Source organism: Seriola dumerili, unplaced genomic scaffold (assembly GCF_002260705.1).
Source record: "Seriola dumerili isolate Sdu_G_001 unplaced genomic scaffold, Sdu_1.0 BDQW01000018.1, whole genome shotgun sequence".
In the NCBI taxonomy this organism is placed as follows: domain Eukaryota; kingdom Metazoa; phylum Chordata; class Actinopteri; order Carangiformes; family Carangidae; genus Seriola; species Seriola dumerili.
This window is the reverse complement of record NW_019174273.1, coordinates 3456367-3478102: the sequence shown is the minus strand read 5'-3', so window position 1 is coordinate 3478102 and position 21736 is coordinate 3456367. Positions and strand designations below refer to the sequence as shown.

Here is a 21736-nt window from a genome sequence, read left to right as displayed (position 1 = left end):
TAAGGGCAAGTACTTTATTCTACATGTCTTCTTTCATTAGTGATGGCTACAGTAGGGATGATAATGTTAGCTAACTTGCTGTTACTGATATTATGAATGGCAAATATTGCTATCGCTTGCTAGCTTACTGCCAGCACTACTGTGGAGCATATCAACGGCAATGCTAGCATGGGCTAATGGTTGTGGCTGGGTTGTTGTTTATTGGAGAATTGAAGCTTTTGGCTGGTGCTCTAGTACGGCATCTAGTAGCAGTGATGATCATTCACAGATCCTTTAAGGTCCTGTCAGTGGCACTGGTTGTGATTCTGGTGACGCTGGTTTTTGTGGCCCTTCTTTCAGACTGATTTAAATGGACCATTATTTACCTAGAAGACTGTTCTGTAAGCAGTAGTCCCTGTGGACTGCCTCAGGCTGCTGAGTGTTGATGGATCGTGTATAAAGGACCGTGCAGCTCGTTGTAAATATGATTTATCAGAAATAAATGCAGCACAGAAAGCTTGTATTGTGCTGAATTATTCCTGAAGGGATAAGCGCTGCAATCACAGTGCTTGTGGTACTTGCTCCAGTGGGCAACGCTCCGAGCACTTCATGCATTCCAATTCCTCCAGAATACATTAATATTGTCCTCTAGTTCTCCCATGGTGACAGTGGAAATTATACATTTTTATGAGGAGATCAGAGGAGAAGCAGAGCATGGAACATGCAGTATTAGAGTGTGATGAATTTTCACACCACTCCAGATTAAAAGTTAATGGGAAGAGCTGAAGATGGGATGTGACGAAAGCTGCGCTCACCCGCAGTCCTCCCCGCCGCCGAGGCTATTCTGACTTTACTCTTCAAATCTGTGATTCACAGATTATGACTGCTCCCTCCAGTACGTCTTTGATCATCCAGCAACAGAATCAGACCCTGACAGAGCTAATCAGATGTTTTCCTGGGAACAACTGTCCACATACAGCCGCACTAAGAACTGCTATCCACACTTGAACAAGGTAAAGCTTCTACATACATCATTTTAATTTGACTTTGAGACTGTGGTGAAAATAATGCTCAGCCTCTTCCAACCTCAACAGATTCCTACCTCTGCTTACATTTGAAGAGACCAGCTGAACAGATCTGAGACTGAAAGTTTATTTTTGTACATGAAAACAGCAGCTTCTTAGAAAAAAGCTTCACTCTCTTACAAATATCAGTTGTAATTGTCGTGGCTCAGGTACCTAAGATGCTAACCCCTGTCTCTGTTAAAATATAAAAATGGTTTCTAGAGTCAGATGTCAGTCCTGGTCTGTAACATCTGATCTCCTCAGTCGCCGAGTATATGTATTTAGACATTTTAGCAATTTCAGTTTCCCTACTATTACGTTACATTTTTATCAACATGTAAAGTTGCAAATTAAAGGTCCCATATGTTGTATTTTTCCAATGTTTTATTTTGAAGTGTTGATCCATAAGAAGATTTATTTGTGGTTTTAAGAACCAAAAACCATCTCAATGTAGTTTTACATCTCCTCTCTCAGGCTTCTCTCTGGAGCTCTAGTAACAACCTAGTTGGTGAGCCAATCAGAAGAGAGGAGACTCTGAGCCCCTCCTCTGATTGGCGTACTGTTTTCTGAGTGATGTAATCATCTGCACTAATAATCTAATATTATATCAGAGTGTAACTCTTATCACCACAGAGCACTTTGTACTTGCCATACAGTGTGTACTTCAGGCAGGGCAAATGCTTTACATTTAATGACCTCCGAGTTTCCCTCACTGTCCAGGGTCACATTTAGAACAACGATTCATTATATAATCATTTTATATGGTATACATGAGGGTGTTGCAGAGGAACAAAGCTACTTAAAGTTTGTCTTTTACAGCATATTAACTTCATGCAGTGTTGACAGAAGACAAGACAGTGTCCAGTCTGCCGTGTGGATTACAGACATGATCATGGTCTCCTTTAGAGCACAGTCTTTAGAGCTATTACAGCTGCTGTCAGAGGTTTTTCTTGTTGGAGTCAGTCAAACAACCACAAAGAGATTCACGACTACACAGAGAGACACAAAACAACCACAAAAAGATGCAAAAAAAACCCTACAAAAATACAGAAAATACTACATATCAATCACAAAGCAGATACAAAATGATGACAAAGAGACACAGAATGATGTCAAGGCATCACAGGAACAACAACAACAAAACCACAAAAAGAACACGCACAAATGTGGTAAATACAGTTTTTTTTTTCACTTCTTCTTTACGTTTTTTGTAATTGTAGTGTTTTGTTTTTACTGTCAACATTCCAGTGGTGGGCCGACCCTGATCTGTACCCCCGGCAAATTAGAGACAGACTGTATTCAGATTTGTGGTCTGGCCAATGGAGACTTGTACAGTATTTATGTCTATGTGGGAATTAAAGTGTCAAATGGATTTTATATGATTTATAGGAGACACTAGAAGACGGTTCCACCTGACTTACACACAATAAACTTATAAAAACTATGTCCTACAGAGCCCTCGTATCCTGTGCACCCAATATAGGAAATATGATCTTAAATCCCATATTTTACACTTTGATCTGCATAAGAAGATATATTTGTGGTTTTAAGAACCAAAAAACATCTCTATGTAGTTTTACATCTTTCTCAGGTTTCTCTCTGGAGCTCCCTTTATACTATATGGGACCTATAAATGTCTCTGCAATATATTCAACTGCAAAGAACCCATTTCCACCTCGTATTAACATGTGATCTGGATACATTATCTATGTAAATAACAGCATTTATATATGTACATATACAGTATATATATGTATGTATGTATGTATGTATGTATGCTCTGTGTGAGTCAGATGATTTAATTGCTTTTTTTTGGCTCCTTTATTTTCCATCCTCATGGCCCTACCCACTTAGCCAATAAAATTATGCACTTGTGACAAGACAATTAATATCACTGATAAAAGATGCAGCGATGAGGATCTGACTTTGTAATTTCTAATTACTGGAGTGTAAATATGTGAAGTAATGTTACAAGACTGATCCATTTCTCTGTGGGAAGGCTAATGAGGCAGACGTACATCAAGCTGACTTTGACTGTTAATCACTCTACAGTATCCTGGTAAGCTGTGGGAATCAAAGACAATGACATCAGCCCCTCATCAACACGCCTGCAGATAAACAGTATCCTTTTCTGATCAGTAAACTGGCAGCCGGAGAATAGTCAGCCCAAAATGTTCTTTTTGTCTGGCAACGTGTGAATAGATTGCTTTACATAACACTCTGTTATCAGGAAAATGGAATTCACATGCAGGAAAATGTAATTTGCAAAATATCAACAAGTCTCCTCCAAGGCACAAAAACAAGAGAGCCAAGACTGAGCTCTGCCATCAAGCAACACTTTCTGGAGCTGTTCCACTGCCAGTGAATGAGTTGGCACTCGCAGTATCCAAGGTGATTTTCTGGGATGTGTGTGCACATTTTCTGCTCCACAACTACCAACTACAATGAAATGAAGCTCATTTGGATGTGAGAGCTCAGACAAATACTTACAGTTTGCAGAATAAGCCCTCCATTTGTTTCAGTGGAGCAGCCGCGGGCAGCAACATGGATTAAAGGAATAGCTCAACATTTTGGGGAATTATGCTCATTCACTTCCTTTCCCAGAGTGGTTAGCCTAGCTTGGCATAAAGCTTGGAAGCCAGGGGCAAAGTCCAAAAATACACAACAAACAACACTTATAATGCTCTTGCATTAACATGATATATTTTTTTTGTTTAAAGGTCCCATATTTGTGGGTCTTGGGGTGTGGCTGAGGGCAATGACTGCTTTGTTGTGGAATCACAAAGTTCTGGAGGTCCTGACAGCTCGTTTTAAAGGAGCTTTTTGTAGATTTTTGCAATTGCTACATAGCTATTGTTAGCATTAGCAGCTGTCAAATTACCAGTCTAGAAGAAATGTGAGTTCAGCAACAAACTTCATTCATTCCAGAGGCAGATTCTATTGTTCTATTTTCTATTAATATCAGTACTTTTCTTCTACTGAAGATAGCATGCTAATCAGTAAAAGCTCAGGCCCACCCCTTCTGGTAAATAGTGCTTTGCGCAAGAGGATGAGGAATTAGCATTGAAATGAGGGCATATTCTAATGACGACCACCACCACTTACTCCCACCAGAGAAAACTTACTTATAGGACCTTTAAGGCTCAGTTTCTGGTGACTACTTTGTTGTGTCATCACATTACGGCTCAGTTTCTGAATACAGGCTGGGTACATTGTTACTTTGTTACTTTCATCATACTAATATAGAACCTAGACCTGCTATATACCTTGGAAATCCACGTTTATACAATATGGGACCTTTAATCTGTGAACAAGCAGAAATAACATGAAATATTCGGGGAGTTATGTGTTGGAACTATTTCTCAACAAACAAACACTACAATGCAGCTTCTCCAGGGACACTAAGTTCAAGTTCAAAGTTTCTTTGTCACATACACATCAAATAGACTCAGTGAGTAGTGGCAATGAAATGCTTTCTGCTGAAGCTCAGTCCACTTTACACAATCATAATAAGAGTGAACTAAGAAAACTTAGATCAGAGACAAGATGAATAATAAAAGCAAAAATGAACAAAATAGAAGCAGAGATGAACAACTTGGCTATTAATATTCAAAGAACTGAACTTAGATCAAAGATGATAATGAAAACAGGAATGAACAAAAAGGACTGTGGTCAGGGTGTATGGATTTGTGAAAATGTCATTATAGAAACGTCTGTGCAATTATGCAGAGGTCAAGTTGTCCTCACTTTCTCTGATGTGAGCACTGTGAGGAGGCCATACTTACGGTGGTGTCTGTCCTTGGTTGTTGTGATGCTCTTGGCCCAAGTCCTGGATCTCCTGATGTAAATGTCTGTGAAGTCAGTGAGAGAACTCTTGCTGATCTTCTCTGCTGACCTCACCACTCTGGACAATGCTTTGTGGTCTACCTGAACCTAGACAGGTGTTGGAGTTGATGCAGTCTCTGACATGCTTTTGTTACCACATGGTTGATGTGCACAGTCAAGTCAGTCAAGAGACATCCTCTGTGAGGTGGAGCCCTAGTGGTCAGGATGTGGTTGTTGGTCTGACAACCAAACCAGTCAGGTTCTCCACATGCAAATAACCCCCTCAGGTCCCAGATCAGGCCGAACACCACAGCGTACTCGAACTGAATATTGTAGTGTAGTCACTGGTGTAGGGGGAGTAAAGCAGGGGGCTGAGAACACGGGCATCAGGGACTCCAACGAGGTGTGTTTTTACATCCTGACTACCTGTGAACACTGGTAGGATGTCTAGGACCCATTAACATGTTTAAGGGTGTAGTTCCAGGTTCTGTTGCTTTCTCTAAAGGTTGATGGTGTTAAAAGCGACGCTACAGTTTCCATTCCTCTGGTTTAGGTGGGAGAACCCTCAACTACCTATAAGCTCCTGCAGGAACCTCTTATCACCACAGTGGGTTCCAACAAGCACGTTTCTTCAGGTAACAGCTTCTGGAGGAACCCTCTTTAATCTGAGTAAATCCTCAAGCACCTCAGAGGGTTCCTGGAAAAGCTCAGTTCCTAAAAGGTTCTTTTAAGAACCGTGGACTTCTCTAGGGTTACCCAATGACCCCTTTTACCCAAGAAAGCTGCTGGAAGAACTGAGGTTTCTATAAACAGTATTCTTGACTGCATTTCCAGGGTTTCATATGTCATAAACATAAGGAAGCAATCCTGTCATCTTGTGGGGATAGGGGGGTGGGGCTAAATAGACCTGAAACCTTGTCAGTACAGAGAGTTAGAGTTTGCATTAGCACAACCACTAATACTGTTTCAGCCACTGCCAGTTAGCCTCCAACTAGTTAGCCGTTCTGAAAAGATGCTAACTTGATAACCATTCTAAAATGCACACTATGCCAACCATTCTGAAAAGATACTAACTACATTAATTGATCTGAAAAGATGCTAACGACACTAACTGTTCTGAAAAGATGCTAACTAAGCAAACTGTTATGATATGTCTGCAAGTCTAAGTAACGCTAACTCTGCTATTTCACCTTTCAGCCTAGCGTAAGCAATGGTGGTGGGCGGGGCACAAGGCTGGATCCAGATTTTGCAATGAGGAAGTAAGTGTAGATGTGCTTTCAGCCCCAGTTTTTTCACTTTCTATGTGTGAAAACCATGTTAAACTAAATAGGAATCATAGCAGAAGATTTTTTACAGACTTTAAAACATGTCTGGTGAGGAGCTTTAAAGGGGATCCTGTGAATTTCTAGCTGTAAACACAATGCATAGTGCTGCCTCGAGGCCTTGTTAGTCACACCCAATTAGGCACACATTATTTCCAGCTTTCCACAGGGTTCAATTTACACAAATGATTATAGTCTGTCCAAACCCTGAGGCTGTAGTGATTTCCAACCACACTCTTTATGGGACACTGCTTATATTTACTCCAAAGGCCGGTGTTTCCTGTGAGTAACGGGGGGGGTGGGGGGGCTTTGGTGTGTCCTGTACAGATATGAATATTTTATTGGTGCTGCTCAGAGGTCACTGCACGTCAGCCATGACAGCCACATAAATCAAGAGCCGTATCAAAGCAGGAAGATGTTCCTGAGGTGCAGCAGACTGTTGATGCGGAGGAACTGTGACCCTTTCTCCTGGTGACGCAGACACACAACAGGACTGCAGATGATGGGCCTCATTTATCAAGATATTTGTGTTTATTTCTGCGTAAAATAAATGAACTAAAACAGCCGAAACATGATGTACACCAGGAAGATATTACTGAAGGCAAATGGTCACATAACCACAACATTCATGGTTCTGTTCCTCACTGAGATACCCTTTTCTTTCCCGTCTCTCCTTAACTAAAATACAAAATGCAAAGACAAAAAGAAAAAAATCCTTTAAACCATGTAGATAATTAGAAGATGTGACTGTTGTGACATCACAAAGTTCAGGAAGTCCTGACGGTTCATTTTAAGGCTCAGTCTACAGAGGAATGCACACAGCCTGTATTCAGAAACTGAGTGCTTTGATACTTTCATGACCTGCTTTATAATCAAACACCACATCGACATCTACCTTTATACTATATGGGACCTTTTAATAAATATCTGCTTCTTGGCTCTTTCATTAATTCTACATATGGCTCGATTGTTAGTCATGTGTTCTTGTAAAGTTGTTGTTTGATTATTAATGTTTCTTGGTCTCAGGAAAAGAGGAGATCTTGATCTTAATGAGACAACCTGATTAATTAAAGGCATTAATAGTTACTAAATGAAGGTAATAAATCAGATAAAATCAAAAAAACTGATAAAACTCAGAGGGAACTTTTAGTTCTGCTGTGTGTCTTTATGATAACTCTGGTATGTTGATATGTTGGTTTCAGGAAATATTCAGACCAAACATGATTTTAGAATTTTATTTGCCAATTTATTGAAAATCATAAACCAAGTATATTCCAAAAGTATTTAGATGCTTAATTCAGGACTTTGTCGAGGCCCCTTTGGCAGCAGTTACATCTCCAAGTCTTTTTGGGTAAATCTCTGAAGGCTTTACACATCTCTGTCATCTCTCTTCAGGTCACAGAAAGTGCAATTAAGCAGCTAAATAATAAAATACAAAAAACATATCTAATGTAAAAAGTTTACAGAGGGGCCGGTGTGGATGACCAAACAGAGAAGCACACCTGAGTTTATCTGAATCAAATCAGATACTGCTGTCCGACAAGATAATGCAAACAAAAACTTACACACTTGACACTTGACACACTCACTGCAAACATCACACACACTTGAAAACATCCTCAGCTTCACTGAAAAGAGGATTTAAGTGTGAACACAGAATCACATATAGACTGGAGAGTGTTTGTTTATTGATGTTTCAACGTGAAAATATAGATTTGAGAACTTGCAGGCTGAATATTGCAGCGTTAAAGCCGACATGAGTCATGTTGTAGAGATGAAGTGAAGCCAAAAGCACTGATACACTTTCTTTTAGCTTTTAAATGCTCAACAGTGGAACAACAAACCTTTCAGCGCTCAGCTTCAAAGCAGCCTTGGTAAACACGCCGAGCCTTTTGTGCATCCTGTTCACCCCTGAATGGATCTACATGTGCATCCAGACTTGAAGCTGCTGAACCGGGTCTCCTCAGGTTACATCAATGCACCGAGTCTAATTAAGTCCAGTCCAATGCAAATAACATAAGAGGAGGGAGAGCTGCTGATGATGAAGCTGAAGACAACAAAGACGATGAAGGTGGAAATTATGAGAGGTTTAAAAGCATATTTCACAGCACACTTAGCATTCTCCAGACAGAGATGAATAAATGTTTCAATTAAAGCTCAAACAATAAAGAAATGAAATAAAAAGGAAGCCACTGCAACAGCTAATTGTGCAACAGAAATCAAAGTACATCTCTTTGGAAGAAATTGTGAGGATTGTGACAAATATTTGTTTGAAACTTAGCACCACTCGTCGTGGTTTATCCGTGTGATCTCATGGTCTTCCCTCCAGCATCAGCCTCAGAACAAATTCATGGGTTTGGCATATCCACTACAGAAGTGGTTTCCAACCTTTTCCGACTCAAATTGATCAGGTAACACAAATGTGGCTCAGAGTGAAAGATAATGTTGCTCCGTATCTGCTGGATGTGGTCACAGTAGCTGTTTGCTAGCCTGTTTGATGTTGCACAGCTGAGTTTCACTTCCTCTCAATGGGAATGCAGTGTACCGGCGACGGGACAAACTACATATAAACTATAACATTATGATATGATTTGATACATTATGAAATCAGTGCATTTGTTTTTTCGGGGCAAAGTAAAGTAAAAATCTCTTTAACCTAACTTTTGGATTCGGTACAATTTTTAGTCCTTGTACACTAACTCACTCGTAAAGATCAAAATACTAAACTCCTTCACATAAACTCACTCTTCTTGTAATCAACCTTGTAATTGAAAATTGAGATGCCTGTAAATGAGTGCCATAATTATCATTATCATCAGTGAGGGGAAGCCTCTTCATAAACACTTCAGTCTCAAGTGCTTACAGCCTCTCTCTGACTAATTTGGTCCACCAGAGTAAAAGCAGGGTGGGAGGGATTTCACTCAGCACTATATTAACCATCATCAATTTCCTTATCCTCATCACTACTATCATATTTCCATTTACACATTTGTTCAGGTTTGTCAGTTTATTCAGGTTTACTTCTGCTGACTTAATTATTTCTAATTTCTAATTACAGCCTGATTAGAGCAAAACGAAAACTTCAAAAGCAGTCTCAAAAAGTTTCTGAAGCCTCCTGCCTTTGAAGCAGATTCCTTTAGGGGAATAAAGAAGAAGAAGGAGGTGATGTACAACATACAGATCATGATGATACGACAGTCTGCTCCAGCACTGATCTAATTCCTGTGGAAATACAGCTGAAGTTGAGAGACATAGCTGTATCGGACTCTGTGGGATTGTCTTTGTCTTAAAAGCTCAGAATAGATGTCAGAGGTGTTACAAAATGAATTTCACTACGACTCTTCAGATTACAGTTATGAGCCCAGTGTCATGACTGCGATCATGTCTCTGCTAATTGAAAGAAATTAGTTATGTTGTACTTTCAGCAAGAACATAAGGATGTGACTTAAATTTCGTAAAATGGAGGGTCCTCTGGTGCAGTCCGTGTAACAACCAACAGCACCAACTGCGCTTGCACTGGAAAAATTAACATTGATTTCCATTTCGATTTGTCTTCCATTCTGTAGCACACGTGCAGAATATGTAAGCACTACTGAGCCATTTTGCCACACCTATACGCAAGACCCATAAAATGTAAATTTTCATTCCCATTTGATGTACTATCCTGCATCTGAGGGAATGGTTGCCATGGTGGAATTACAAAACGAGCCATTCTGACCCACCATAACTGGCAATGGGCTGAGTCTGACACTTGTGGTGTACTTTAGACTTAGTTATGGGTTGATGGACTTGGGCTACCAGTTGGAATCCCACTTCAGCTCTATCTCTTGGCCTTGACTCAGTCTTTGCCAGACTCTGTCCAGAACTATTAGTCTGCACTGTGGCCGTAACTCATGACCAAGACTATGGCCAATGGTAAGCTGAGTATTTTTATTCTGGCATTCTGTCATGGCCCAACCTGTCCCAAGATTGATTGTGCGCCATTAATGGAAATAATATGGCAGCGGACAATGCCAACATAGAGTCTTAGGATTACACTTTTAAATGTAAGTATTGGGTTTCGGTTCAGTTGAACAGCTAACTAAATTTCTGTCCATCTTGAGGTTTAACTCTTCAGTACGTTACGGTACAACCACAACCCGAGTTGTCAAGGTTGCTCAGCTACAGGAGTGGCCCCTTTGTGACGCAACAGTAAGGGCGGGCACAGTTGGTGACACAAAGTGGCAATCCTCTGTAGGTCAGGTTTCAGCCCTCGCAATCTATGACGGCTACAAAGGGCCACATGCCCTCCGAATGATGCAGCCCCTGAAATGGGACACAACTAATATGTCAAAACTTCCAAGCTAGCCATCAGCTTGCTCCTTGGCACAACATTCCTCTGTCTTTCAGGTGGAGGCATGGGGTTCAGGGTCTTAGTAGGATGGCGCAACCATGGGTTCTTCTTTACCTTGTTCCGAGCAAACTGGGTTACTGAAGGACACAATAATGTGACGCAAATGAAAGAAAACACTGATACAACTTAGAAAAAGCATTGTATGGGAACTGCATCACCTAAACAGATGAAATGCTATATACCCCTGTGTCGAGTTCAAGTGTTTGCTGCCAAAAAGGTCTATTTGGAGACACATCTTGTATGTGTGTGTGCATACAAAAGAAGTCAGGTTTCTCTGTGTTTCGTAGTGAAACGTCTTTCACTGAGTGCTTAAGGACAGCTGTCTGCACCAGGTACTCTGCTCTACTTTATTCCCCTGGGTGAAGAGTATTGATCTTAGTTGCTGAATTAGCATTTCATATCACCTTTCCTCATTTAAAATGGTGATTGCTGATATCTCATCCAGGACAAATGGTTGGCTGGGGAATTGCAGCTGAGGGCGATACCGATCAGCCGCAGAGAGTTAACGAGCTTATCATCACAATGTAAATAGCAATGTGTGTGCATGTGTGTGTGTGTGTGTGTGTGTGTTGATTGCTTTAGTGCCTGTCCCTCCTGTGTGAGGTGTCACGGTTTGTAATCAAAGGATAAACTAGAGGAGAATTACAAATGACTGTTTCGTCTGTGAATGCAACAGTGTCGGCTTTAAAGGATGTCATACTGTAAGACCAGATTTCTCACCTCTGCCTCTGCTTGTGGAGTAATAACACAGAATGCACTTCACATTGATCCCTCTCTACCCAATAAAAGTGAATGAATTTAACAATATGATCTTCTGGATGATGAGCCTGAATCCACACTTTAACTGAGAAGAGAAATAAACCTGAGAGCTTCATAAACAGTCAGGAGGTAGAGTGAGTCGTCCACGTATCGGACGGTCAGTGGTTAGATTCCTGCCTCCTCCAGTCCACATGTTGAAGTGTCCTTGGACGAAATAATGAACCCCAACATATACTGATAGGTAGCAGTCTGGGAGTTGAGAGTGAGTTACTTCCCCAAGTGAAGGAGCTATCTGGGGTGGGGTTGTGGTGAAAAGCAAGCAACAGCTGAGGGTGAAGCTCTTGATTTGGTCACGAGCTTTGGCTAGTCACTGAAAAAACATAAAAAGAAAATGTGTTTTCACAAATTTTGCTACCACTACATAGCTAATGTTAACAGCATTAACAGCTCTTCTTCCACCTGAGTCCGAGTTCAGTATCAAACTTAATTTCTTTACTCACCACGAGCTGTCTCCAGCAAGAGAGGAATGCCAATGTTGACTATTGTTTTTCTTTATTCTACTGAAGTCAGCATGCTAACCAGCTAGCCCTGACCACCCCGTCCAGTTAAAACTACTTTCTATGAGAGGATGAAGAAGTAATGTTGGTCAGGGGGTGTGTTCTAGTTTAGAACACACCAGTTCTAGTTTAGAACACACACAAGTTTAAAGACACTATTGGAGCTTAATTACACTTAAGGTAGACTGATCTTTAAAGGAGCATTTTGCAAGTTTTTAGTATTTATTTAATCGTTTATTTACCAATGGCTGTCTCAAGGGAGCAATGCCAATAGTGACAGTCTTTTTTTATCTTCAGTAGAATAAAGAAAAACACAATCACTTTATACAATATGTGACCTTTAATTTCTATTGTGGACAAAGCGAAGATATAAGATAAATAAAGGGGTGAGTTCAACCAATCCGTGCATTCATCAGTTCTACATTTAATTTTGTCTTATCCATCATATCATAGACCATGCTGACAGTCGCTGAATTGTAGGGAAAAGCTAGAGTGTTATGCTAGAATTATATATGGTTGTCAGTGCAATAATTAGGCAGCAACCATAAAGCAGTGAACACAAACATGTCGGAGTCTAATTGTAGCGGCGTCTCTGCAGCAGTCCTACTCCAGAGGGAGACGTGAAAACTAACTAACTGTGTTTTCTGGCTGTGATTTCTTTTTTTTTTTTACCTCCACACTATTTATATCTACACACACGCTGTTTCAGTCAGACAGCAAAGTGTCGCTCTGGGCTAGCTTCATAGCAATCTCCAGCTACGTCTTCCACACTGTCATCTTTTCTGTTGTTGCATTGATTTGTGGGATTGGAAGCATCATCAGGTTAGTCCTTTTTTTTTGTGCTGCTTCCTGTGCAGTTCATGATCCTCCTGGAACAAAATAAAAATACGCCACTTTTTCATCCTGTCAGACTTGTTGTATTAACACAAAACAAAAATATATATAACTTCACCTTTCTTCAGTGAAACAAACACAGTTCTTGCTCCCTGTTTAGAGTCAGTGTGAGCAATTCCTTAAACTACACAGTTTGGCACAAAGTACACTCGGCAGAACTCAAAGCTTCCGTTTCACTCTCACCGTCCCCCAATTAGACCTGAAAGGCAAAAGCTCATTAGATCGTCCAGGTTACAGGGTTCTCTCATTCCCCTGACGTCTCTTTCACACTAACAAGACAAACTCTGTTAACATGAAGCTTCCAATTATTCAGAAAAATGTGGCAGGGCTGGTAACAATGCAGCCAGCAGCCTTTTGTCAGTAATTTGCAGGGGCCCGTCTATGAGACGCACTCCAGAGGATGGAAATGTAAGACGTTGAATTTAAACTTAATAAAAAACATTTGTTATCCAGAGGAGCCTCTTCTGAGAACCTAAGTGAGGACATTCAAGAATTAGTGGCTTCAAAGAAGGAAGCCATGGTACCAGACAGCATAAATGTAAAACTCAACTGTTTCCAGAAAAACAAATAAACAAAACAAAAATTACAATAAGTGAGGAATACTGCTTTTTTAAAATTGTTCTTCAGTTTTTTATTTTGCCATCCCTTGTGTACTAATTACTGATAGTGTGTATTTGTAAAATAAATATAAACAAATTATAGATATAAATTATATTATCATTTTGATATTATTATATTATAATATTATTATGCATTAAAATGATAAAAAAAACTAACTATAATATAATATAATATAACATAATATAATATAATATAATGTAATACAAGAGTAAATAAAAAACAAAAACTTGTGTTTGCTCTGGAGTTTAAAAAAAACATAAACAACATCGGACTTCAGAGTGGACTTCATTTCCCACATGACATTGCGTCGGAACGACTAAAAAGCATCCCTGAGTATGTTGAAGCTCCATTACAGACTCATATATTTCACTCATGTTTTATATTTACTGAACCAGTTTTACAAAGAAAGCGTTGAGGTGGTTATCGGAGCATTAGCCGCCATTACCTGCTTTTTTAAACACTTACACATGTGTCTTTGTTAGTTTTTGTTTGTCCATTGCCGGTTACATTCAACGCGGAACTAAACACGCGAGTCAAACATGTCTACGTCCAGCAGAAGCAGCTACAGACCTGTGAGCCATGTCATCTTCGACATGGACGGATTATTATTAGGTGTTGAAACCTACGCTGTTTATATCCTGTGTGTTGTGTGTCATTTCACAAAGGCGCTAAAACCGCTAAAACTGCGGTGATAACAGGAAAGGTACTTTTTGAGTCCGTAAACGGCTCTCATCCGAACTCCATAGAAAAAAACGTACAATTTAATGATTTCTTCCCTCATGGCAAAAATAACGTGTTACACTGAACATTAAGGTTCTGTGTTTTTATAACATTGATGTCTCCTGGTAAATTCGGCATTCTTAAATACTAGCAATCTGTGCTACAAACATTAAGAAAATCAATATTTAACTTCTCTCAAATGGTATGGAGAAGTGTATGTACTGGTGACCCAGTTTTAAAAGTTGAGATTTCAATAACAGAGCTTCTTCATTAATCAGATATATACCGAATTAAAGATTTATATCTACTGATCAGCCTTTACATGGATGACATCATCTTTGAGCATCATACAGATACTGCTAAGCCTAGCTGCTGTAAATTACCTAATGTTAAAATGAAGTTTGGCTGTCAATCAGCTCCTATGGTCCTATGTTCCTTTGCAGGCTTGCATCGGTAAAGCTTCCATTCATATATAATCCTAAATGACATTTAAGTGAAACCTATTAATTTTCTTTGTGTATTTCCTCCTTTCAGATACAGAGCGGCTTTACACCGTGTCCTTCCAGGAGATATGTGACCGCTTTGGGAAGCAGTACACGTGGGATATCAAGTCCTCTGTGATGGGGAAGAAGGCTCTGAATGCTGCCCAGGTTATCCGGGATGCTCTGGAACTTCCCATGACAGCTGAGGAACTCCTCGCCGAGAGCAGACAAATACAGGAGAGGATTTTCCCCTCTGCCAAACTCATGCCAGGTATTCAAGAACAAAAAGCATCAAACTGTCAAATGCAACTGGTTTGTTCTCAGCTCGAGTGTGGCCTATCATTAGCTCTTGTGTGGGCTGTTGTCCTCTTTTTTTTTCCCCCCTGCGTGTGGGAGTACTGCTCCTTCTGTGTGTTTATATGTTGTGTAGCCATGCATACAATAAAAGCACATCTAATAAATGCGTTCATTTGTGCTAAACGAGGCTGGTGATTGAGCAGGTGCAGCAGCGTCTCATCAGCTGCTGCCTGGTTTTCATCCTCCGAATGTAATGTCATCATTGGATTACAATGAGAGAACATCTCATTTGTGCTACTGAACAAAGACGAGAACACGCTGGTTGTCAGGGTCGACTTAGCGGAACCATTATGCTGACGCTCATTGTTTTAGTGCCCTCCTTCCTGAAGCTGCCGTTCGGCTGAAGTGTGTGTTTGTCAGGCGAACACTAAAACACTGAGGACCTCGCATGCAATGCATGCTGGTACATTTAGGCTGTTTGAGCTGGCTCTCTAGTGGAGGCTCATCAACTTCTGATGAGTAACTGTCAATTTGAACAAATTTTAACAGGTTAATCCAGACATCAGTACCTGGGACCAGATCATTTCAATTGATAAACCATAGTAGGAGTTGTTATCGTTATTTACAGCTTGGAGGTCCAGACTAATGTAAATAAATAAATGTTCTCAATAAATAATTAATTCAGTCATATTACGGTCATATTATCCCTGTTGGTTCTCCATCATTCTTTGACCTATATGATGTGTGTGTATACATACATTTAATACTGTAATGTAATGGTTCCCCATCTGTGGGCTTTGCCCTTTTGGTGGGCTGCAAAAGCATTGAAAGTGGGCCTACAAATAATTTGCATACGTCAACGACGGGAACTTTAAAGAACTTGTCAGCTGGACCACATAGTATACTTGCATTGCTATGGGATCCGATATGGGCCACCAACATTCTTGAGATCGTCAGCAGTAGTTGCAAACAGTTCATGGTAATATAACTTAATATAACTTAGATTTTTCTATAATGCCCTACTATTAACTATGTAAACAGACTTCTAAGACACTTCTTTTTTTAAGATGTTTTGTTTCTGCTTTATTTTATAGCGATAGATGTAGACAGGTAGGCGTCGGATGCATTGATACATAACGTCCCATAGGTGCTCACGCCTGTCACATGTTCTCAGTGTGAACCTGCTCTCATCTGTGAATTGAACGGGGCGGCAATGGCAGACCTCCCGTTTCTGGTGTTCTCTGGCGAATGCCAATCGAGCTGCAGGGTGCTGGGCTGTGAGCGCAGGTCCCACTAGAGAATGTCAGGCTCTCATGCCACCATCATGGAGTCTGTTTCTGACAGTTTGGTCAGAAACATGCACACCAGTATCCTGCTGGAGGTCATGTTGTAGGGCTCCGGCAGTGCTCCTCCTGTTCCTCCTCACACAAAGGAGCAGGTACCGGTCCTGCTGCTGGGTTGATGCCCTTCTACGGCCCTGTCCAGCTCTCCTCGTGTAACGACCGGTCTCCATCCATGCTCTTGAGACTGTGCTGGGAGACACAACAAACCTTGTTGTGACTGGACGTATGGATGTGCCGTCCCGGAGGAGCTGGACTACCTGTGCAACCTGATTGGGCTGCAGGTACCGCCTCATGCTACCAGTAGTGACACTAGCAAAACACAAAACTAGAGAAGAATCAGTCAGGAAGAATCAGGAGAGAGCAACTGTCTGTGGCCACCACATGTAAAACCATTCCCCTTTTGGTGGTTATCTTGCTTTTGCCTCTCCATTGCACCTTTTGTCACTTTCATTTTACACCAAAGCAGGTGAAATTGATTCACAATCACTTGCGCTTCCTAAATGGACAGATTGATATCACTGAAGTTTAACTGACTTGGTGCTATACTGTGATGATTAAGTGTTCCCTTAAGTTTTTTTGAGCAGCTTATAAATGTGGGCAGATGTGTAAAAGCACCTTACCTCACCACCTCCACTGTTCTAGGGTTTGACTGCACTGACCATGTGCACAACCGACACTCTGGAGGTGGAGTTACTGCTCTCAGTGTTCATTGCTCAGGATGCAGAGATCTTTTTACCTGTAACTAATTAGGGATTGCTGCATTTGGAGGAACCTTTCTAAGATTCAGAACTGGGACGCACCTGTAATGTGTAGTGAAGTGGTGACTGTTTTCTCTCTGTATAAAGACGTATGCAGTGTCCACACCTTCTCTTCACTGAACAGGTAAACTACAGGAGTGTGCTCCTTGAGGGAGGTTTTATTACAGTTTTATTGACTGTCATCCTTGACGCTGAGATTAAAAAGCTCCCATAACTCTGCTCTGCTCTCCAGTCACCACTGAAATTAAAGATATTCACTAGCTGTGGTCTGGAAGGCGCTGCACATCAACAGGGGTCTTTATTGGAAACATTAGCCTTGTATAGCTGATGTATAAGCCTCACTTTGTAATATGATCCTCACCAGGTGTGGAGAGACTTGTGCATCACCTGCAGAAGAAGAATATCCCCATCGCGGTGGCGACCAGCTCAGCCGGGGTGACGTTCCAGATGAAGACGAACCAGCACAAGGCCTTCTTTGGTCTGTTTGACCACATCGTTCTGGGCGACGACCCCGAGGTGAAGAACAGCAAACCTCAGCCAGACTCCTTCCTGGTCTGTGCCTCCAGATTCAACCCACCAGCTGCTCCAGAGAAGGTGGGTGCTGCATGTAATATTTAAATGGGGTATAAACACTCAATGGGGGGGGGGTTGTTTTAGGGTCATTCGTCCGCCTTTCCATCCACACATATGTACGTCCGTACATCCGTCCATACATCTTCCGTACATCTTCCGTACCTCCGTCTGTACCTCCGTCCGTACCTCCATCCGTACCTCCGTCCGTACCGCCGTCCGTACCTCCGTCTCCACCTCTGTCCATACCTCCGTCCTTACCTCTGTCTATACCTCCGTCCTTACCTCCGTCCATACCTCCGTCAGTAACGCCTTGACAGAATTTCTTCAAATCTGGTACAAACATTCACCTAGATTCAAGGACAAACAGATTAGATTTTGGTGGTCAAAGGTCAAAGGTCATTGTGACCTAACAAAACATGTTTTTGGCATTGTGAATGCAATCTCTGTAATGCCTGAGGGAGTTTCTTCAAATATGGTACGAACATTCGCCTGGACTCGAGGATGAACTGATTAGATTTTCAAATCTGAACTCTTGCTGATATAGAACAGAAGTACACTTCTCTGTTGTGTAATCGTCAGACACAGTCAAACAGAAACTTGTATTTACAGCAGCTCATGAGTGAAATATTATCTCTTCTTTTATGTTCTGATCGTTGCATAACAGTTTTTTGCATTCATACTTCTTTTTTTCACAAAGTAGCTTGATAGTCTTTGTAGATGAGTTTTTCCTTTAATTATATTTATGCTTTTTAAATGTCAATGCATTTTCAGACTGGAGTCAATCTGCCTAATGCACTGAAAAAAAAACACAGTGAGAAGGACGCTGGTGAACCACAATCTGTCAATCATCCAGTCCAGCTCACACAAAGCTGCAGTCACATGACTTGACAGCATCCAGCTTTTTTTTCCCACTTTGCTTTCAGTTGAAAATACTTTAATTTTGGAGCATTGCTGAGCTCATCTATGGCACTTCTGTCTCACCAAATCAAAATTAAGAAGGGGGCGGGACTTAAGGGTGCTATATGTAAGCTATCTCAGCTGCCGAATGTTGATGGTATCTTTCCAAAAACTTCAGTTGTAATTGCGTTTACAACACAAGAGGTTAGAAAACACCCTCTGAGCAGCTATGTCTTTGCTACAGTCACACTCTATTAGAAAGTGATGAGAGAGGCTCCCTGGATTGTTAGCATGGTAATTTCAGTCAAGAAAAGAAGTGATAGAAATTGAAGCAAAATAAGAATTAAAATTAAAGTAAAAAGGTGTTAATGCTAACATTGGCTTTGTAGCAAGAGCAAAACTTACAAATAGCTCCTTTAAGATATCTTAATTATTTCTTAATTATTAAATAATATGTTTATATAAGCTGCTCCTCTGCAAATATTTTAATTGCCAAGTAACTGAACAATATATACAGTTTCATTGCTTCATGTTATGTCAAACAATTAGCAATAGTGAGCCCAGTCCCAGCCACTCTGGGCACCCTGAATGACAGGCACAGAGATAGGGCCGGTACAGAAACTGACAGGAAGGGGAAAAACTTTATGGATCTTTTCATGGTCCACCAGCGCATCAATGTGGTGGGATCTCAGACTATGAGAGACGGGTCTGTTGTCAATATGTTTGTGAGTGTGAGAGAGAGTGCGAGTGAGAGCATGGTAAGGAGGGTCTAAGTGATCAATGTGGATAAACACTGAGCTAGTATTCAAATAATAGTAGAGTCTGTTTACCAATACTAAACGCTAATTATTTTCCAAACTCAAATTAAAAGCAGAAATGAGAGCAATGAGAGTGATATGCCCATTGTAATGCTTTAAAAATATCATTCTTTACTTATCAAATGGAAAACAAATAAAAGTCTTTTATATTCTGTAATTGATAGTGTTTTGTCCTAGTCTTTTTTATCAGTAAACAACAAATCAAAGATGGGGATTGAAGATTTGCCAGGTGGTCACTATGCTCCAAATGATGGTGTTTTGCACCTCAGGGTCACCATAGGTACACCTATCCAACCTAATGCAATCCAGCAGAACAACTCTTCCACATATTCTACCTTTGCAAAGCTTCAAATGACCAGCTTGTGTTAAATTTCTGTGTATTATTGTGGTCATATTTAATAGTGGTGTTGTACTTGATGCGTTATATTGAAATGTGTTGCTAATATTCTGACCTCCTCATGTTTGGATAGGTGGTGGGTAAAACACCTCTCAAGCTAATGCAGTCCATTACAACACCAGTGCAAACTACAACCTCAATTATGAACATATAGTTAGACTAAGAATAAAAACAGAACATTATCATCTTTGTAAAGGTAGGATTTATGGCTGGGCTGTTGTATTGGATTACATTAGACCTGTGTGGTATATTTTTGAGATAGTGATTTTATTTTATTAATGGTCGCAGATAGTATAAATGGTGAATGGACTTGCACTTATATAGCGTTTTTCTAGTCTTACTGACCATTCAGAGCACTTTACAATACTTGTCACATTCACCCATTCACTCACATTCATACAACACACATACGCGCAGTCATACACTGATGGAACAGCCATCAGCAATGTGGGGTTCAGTAGGATACAAGGATACTTTGACATGCGGCCTGGAGGAGCCGGGGATCGAACCACCGACCTTCTAAATAGTGGACGACCTGCTCTACTTCCTGAGCCAAACCCAAGTGATGTCCATGTGTTGTTTGATTATAAAGCAGGTCTAGGCTCTATATTGATACTGTGAAAGTATCAAAGCACTCAGTCCACAGAGAAATGCACATAGCCTGTATTCAGAAACTGCTCCTTAAAACCAGCCGTCAGGACTTCCTGCACTTTGTGATATCACAACAAAGCAGTCACCACTCTCAGCCATGCCCCAAGCCCCGCCCATCCTAGACCCACCATCCAATCTGCAGGATTTGCTTTCTCTGAGTGTTTACCTGAAATCTGCTATATTTTCATTGGATCACTCAGAAAACAGTCAGCCAGAGAGGCTCAAAGCCTCTCTTCTTCTTGGCTCACCGTCCTGTAGTTGCTTGATTACCAGAGAGAAGCTTGAGACAGGAGATATAAAACTGAATTAGGATGGTTTTTGGTTCTGAAAAGCACAAATATATCTTCTTATGGATCAACACTCCAAAATAAAACAGGAAAAGTGCAAAATATGGACCTTTAATGACATCCCTGTGCATTATGCATACAAGACAAAAATCACAAGTTGGTAATGTGAACCTAGAGAGCTCAGAGCTAAGATGTACCTTCAGTGCTGCAGCAGGTAGAGGAGACGTGGAACTACATGTCAACAGTATGTCAAACAATCTGTACAGTATGTCCTCTATCTAATGGTGTTTAGCTGCCTGTGTGTCAGCCAGTGGCTTTTTATTTACAGCTAATGTGTTCCATTTGCAGTAATACAGGCAGGGCCTGATGTCAGCCGCTCTCCGCGCTGACAGACAGACGCTTCCACTGTGGCACTTTGATCAAAAGTGGTGAGCTTTCAGGGTTCACGGGCTGTTTAAGATATATTTCCAGACACTCTGGAAGCCTTTCGCAGTGTTGAGTCAGTCGAAAATAGCTGCCAAATATCTCACTAAAAGACACCCAATAACAGTGTGAGGCCTGACCTACTTTCATGCAAAAACTAGCATTGTAGATCACATATAAAAATTGTAGTATTATGCTAATTGGAACAAATCTACTCTTGATCATCGTCAGTGTACGACTCTTAATTGTGATCAGTTCTAGTGTCTTTTTAGTAACAGTCCATGTATCTAAGTATTTGATGTGTGTTGTCACCTTTAAATCATAGTCTTAACATGCATTAATGATGACCTTAATTATATGTTTCACCTCCTCAGAGAGATTGTTTAAATTAATGCTCGATGAGTTACAGAAGCTAGTGCAACCGCACTATATGTATGTATATATATATATATTACATGTTACATTGCTATCTATCATCTATCTATCTATCTATCTATCTATCTATCTATCTATCTATCTATCTATCTATCTAGCAGTGACCTATGTACTTCAGCTGTCTATAACAGTTGACTGATAGGGTGGTTATTCTTTTACCCTTCTACCCTTCATCTACCCAGTTGATGGAGATAAGATTAGTCAATGCCAATGAATGAAGTGGGATTTGTTCTGCAGCTTG

General features: G+C 40.7%; 1 protein-coding gene across 1 annotated transcript in view; it reads left to right on the top strand.

Moving 5' to 3' along the window:
* Nucleotides 1-13915: 13915 nt before the first annotated feature.
* The window catches only part of pudp (pseudouridine 5'-phosphatase), a 46913-nt gene continuing 39092 nt past the window's right edge, over nt 13916-21736 (top strand). The window contains exons 1-3 of the mRNA XM_022760770.1: nt 13916-14026; nt 14669-14887; nt 17379-17608. Coding sequence (XP_022616491.1) covers nt 13954-14026; nt 14669-14887; nt 17379-17608 — 522 coding nt within the window. The 5' untranslated portion in view covers nt 13916-13953. The remainder of the gene's footprint in view (nt 14027-14668; nt 14888-17378; nt 17609-21736) is intronic.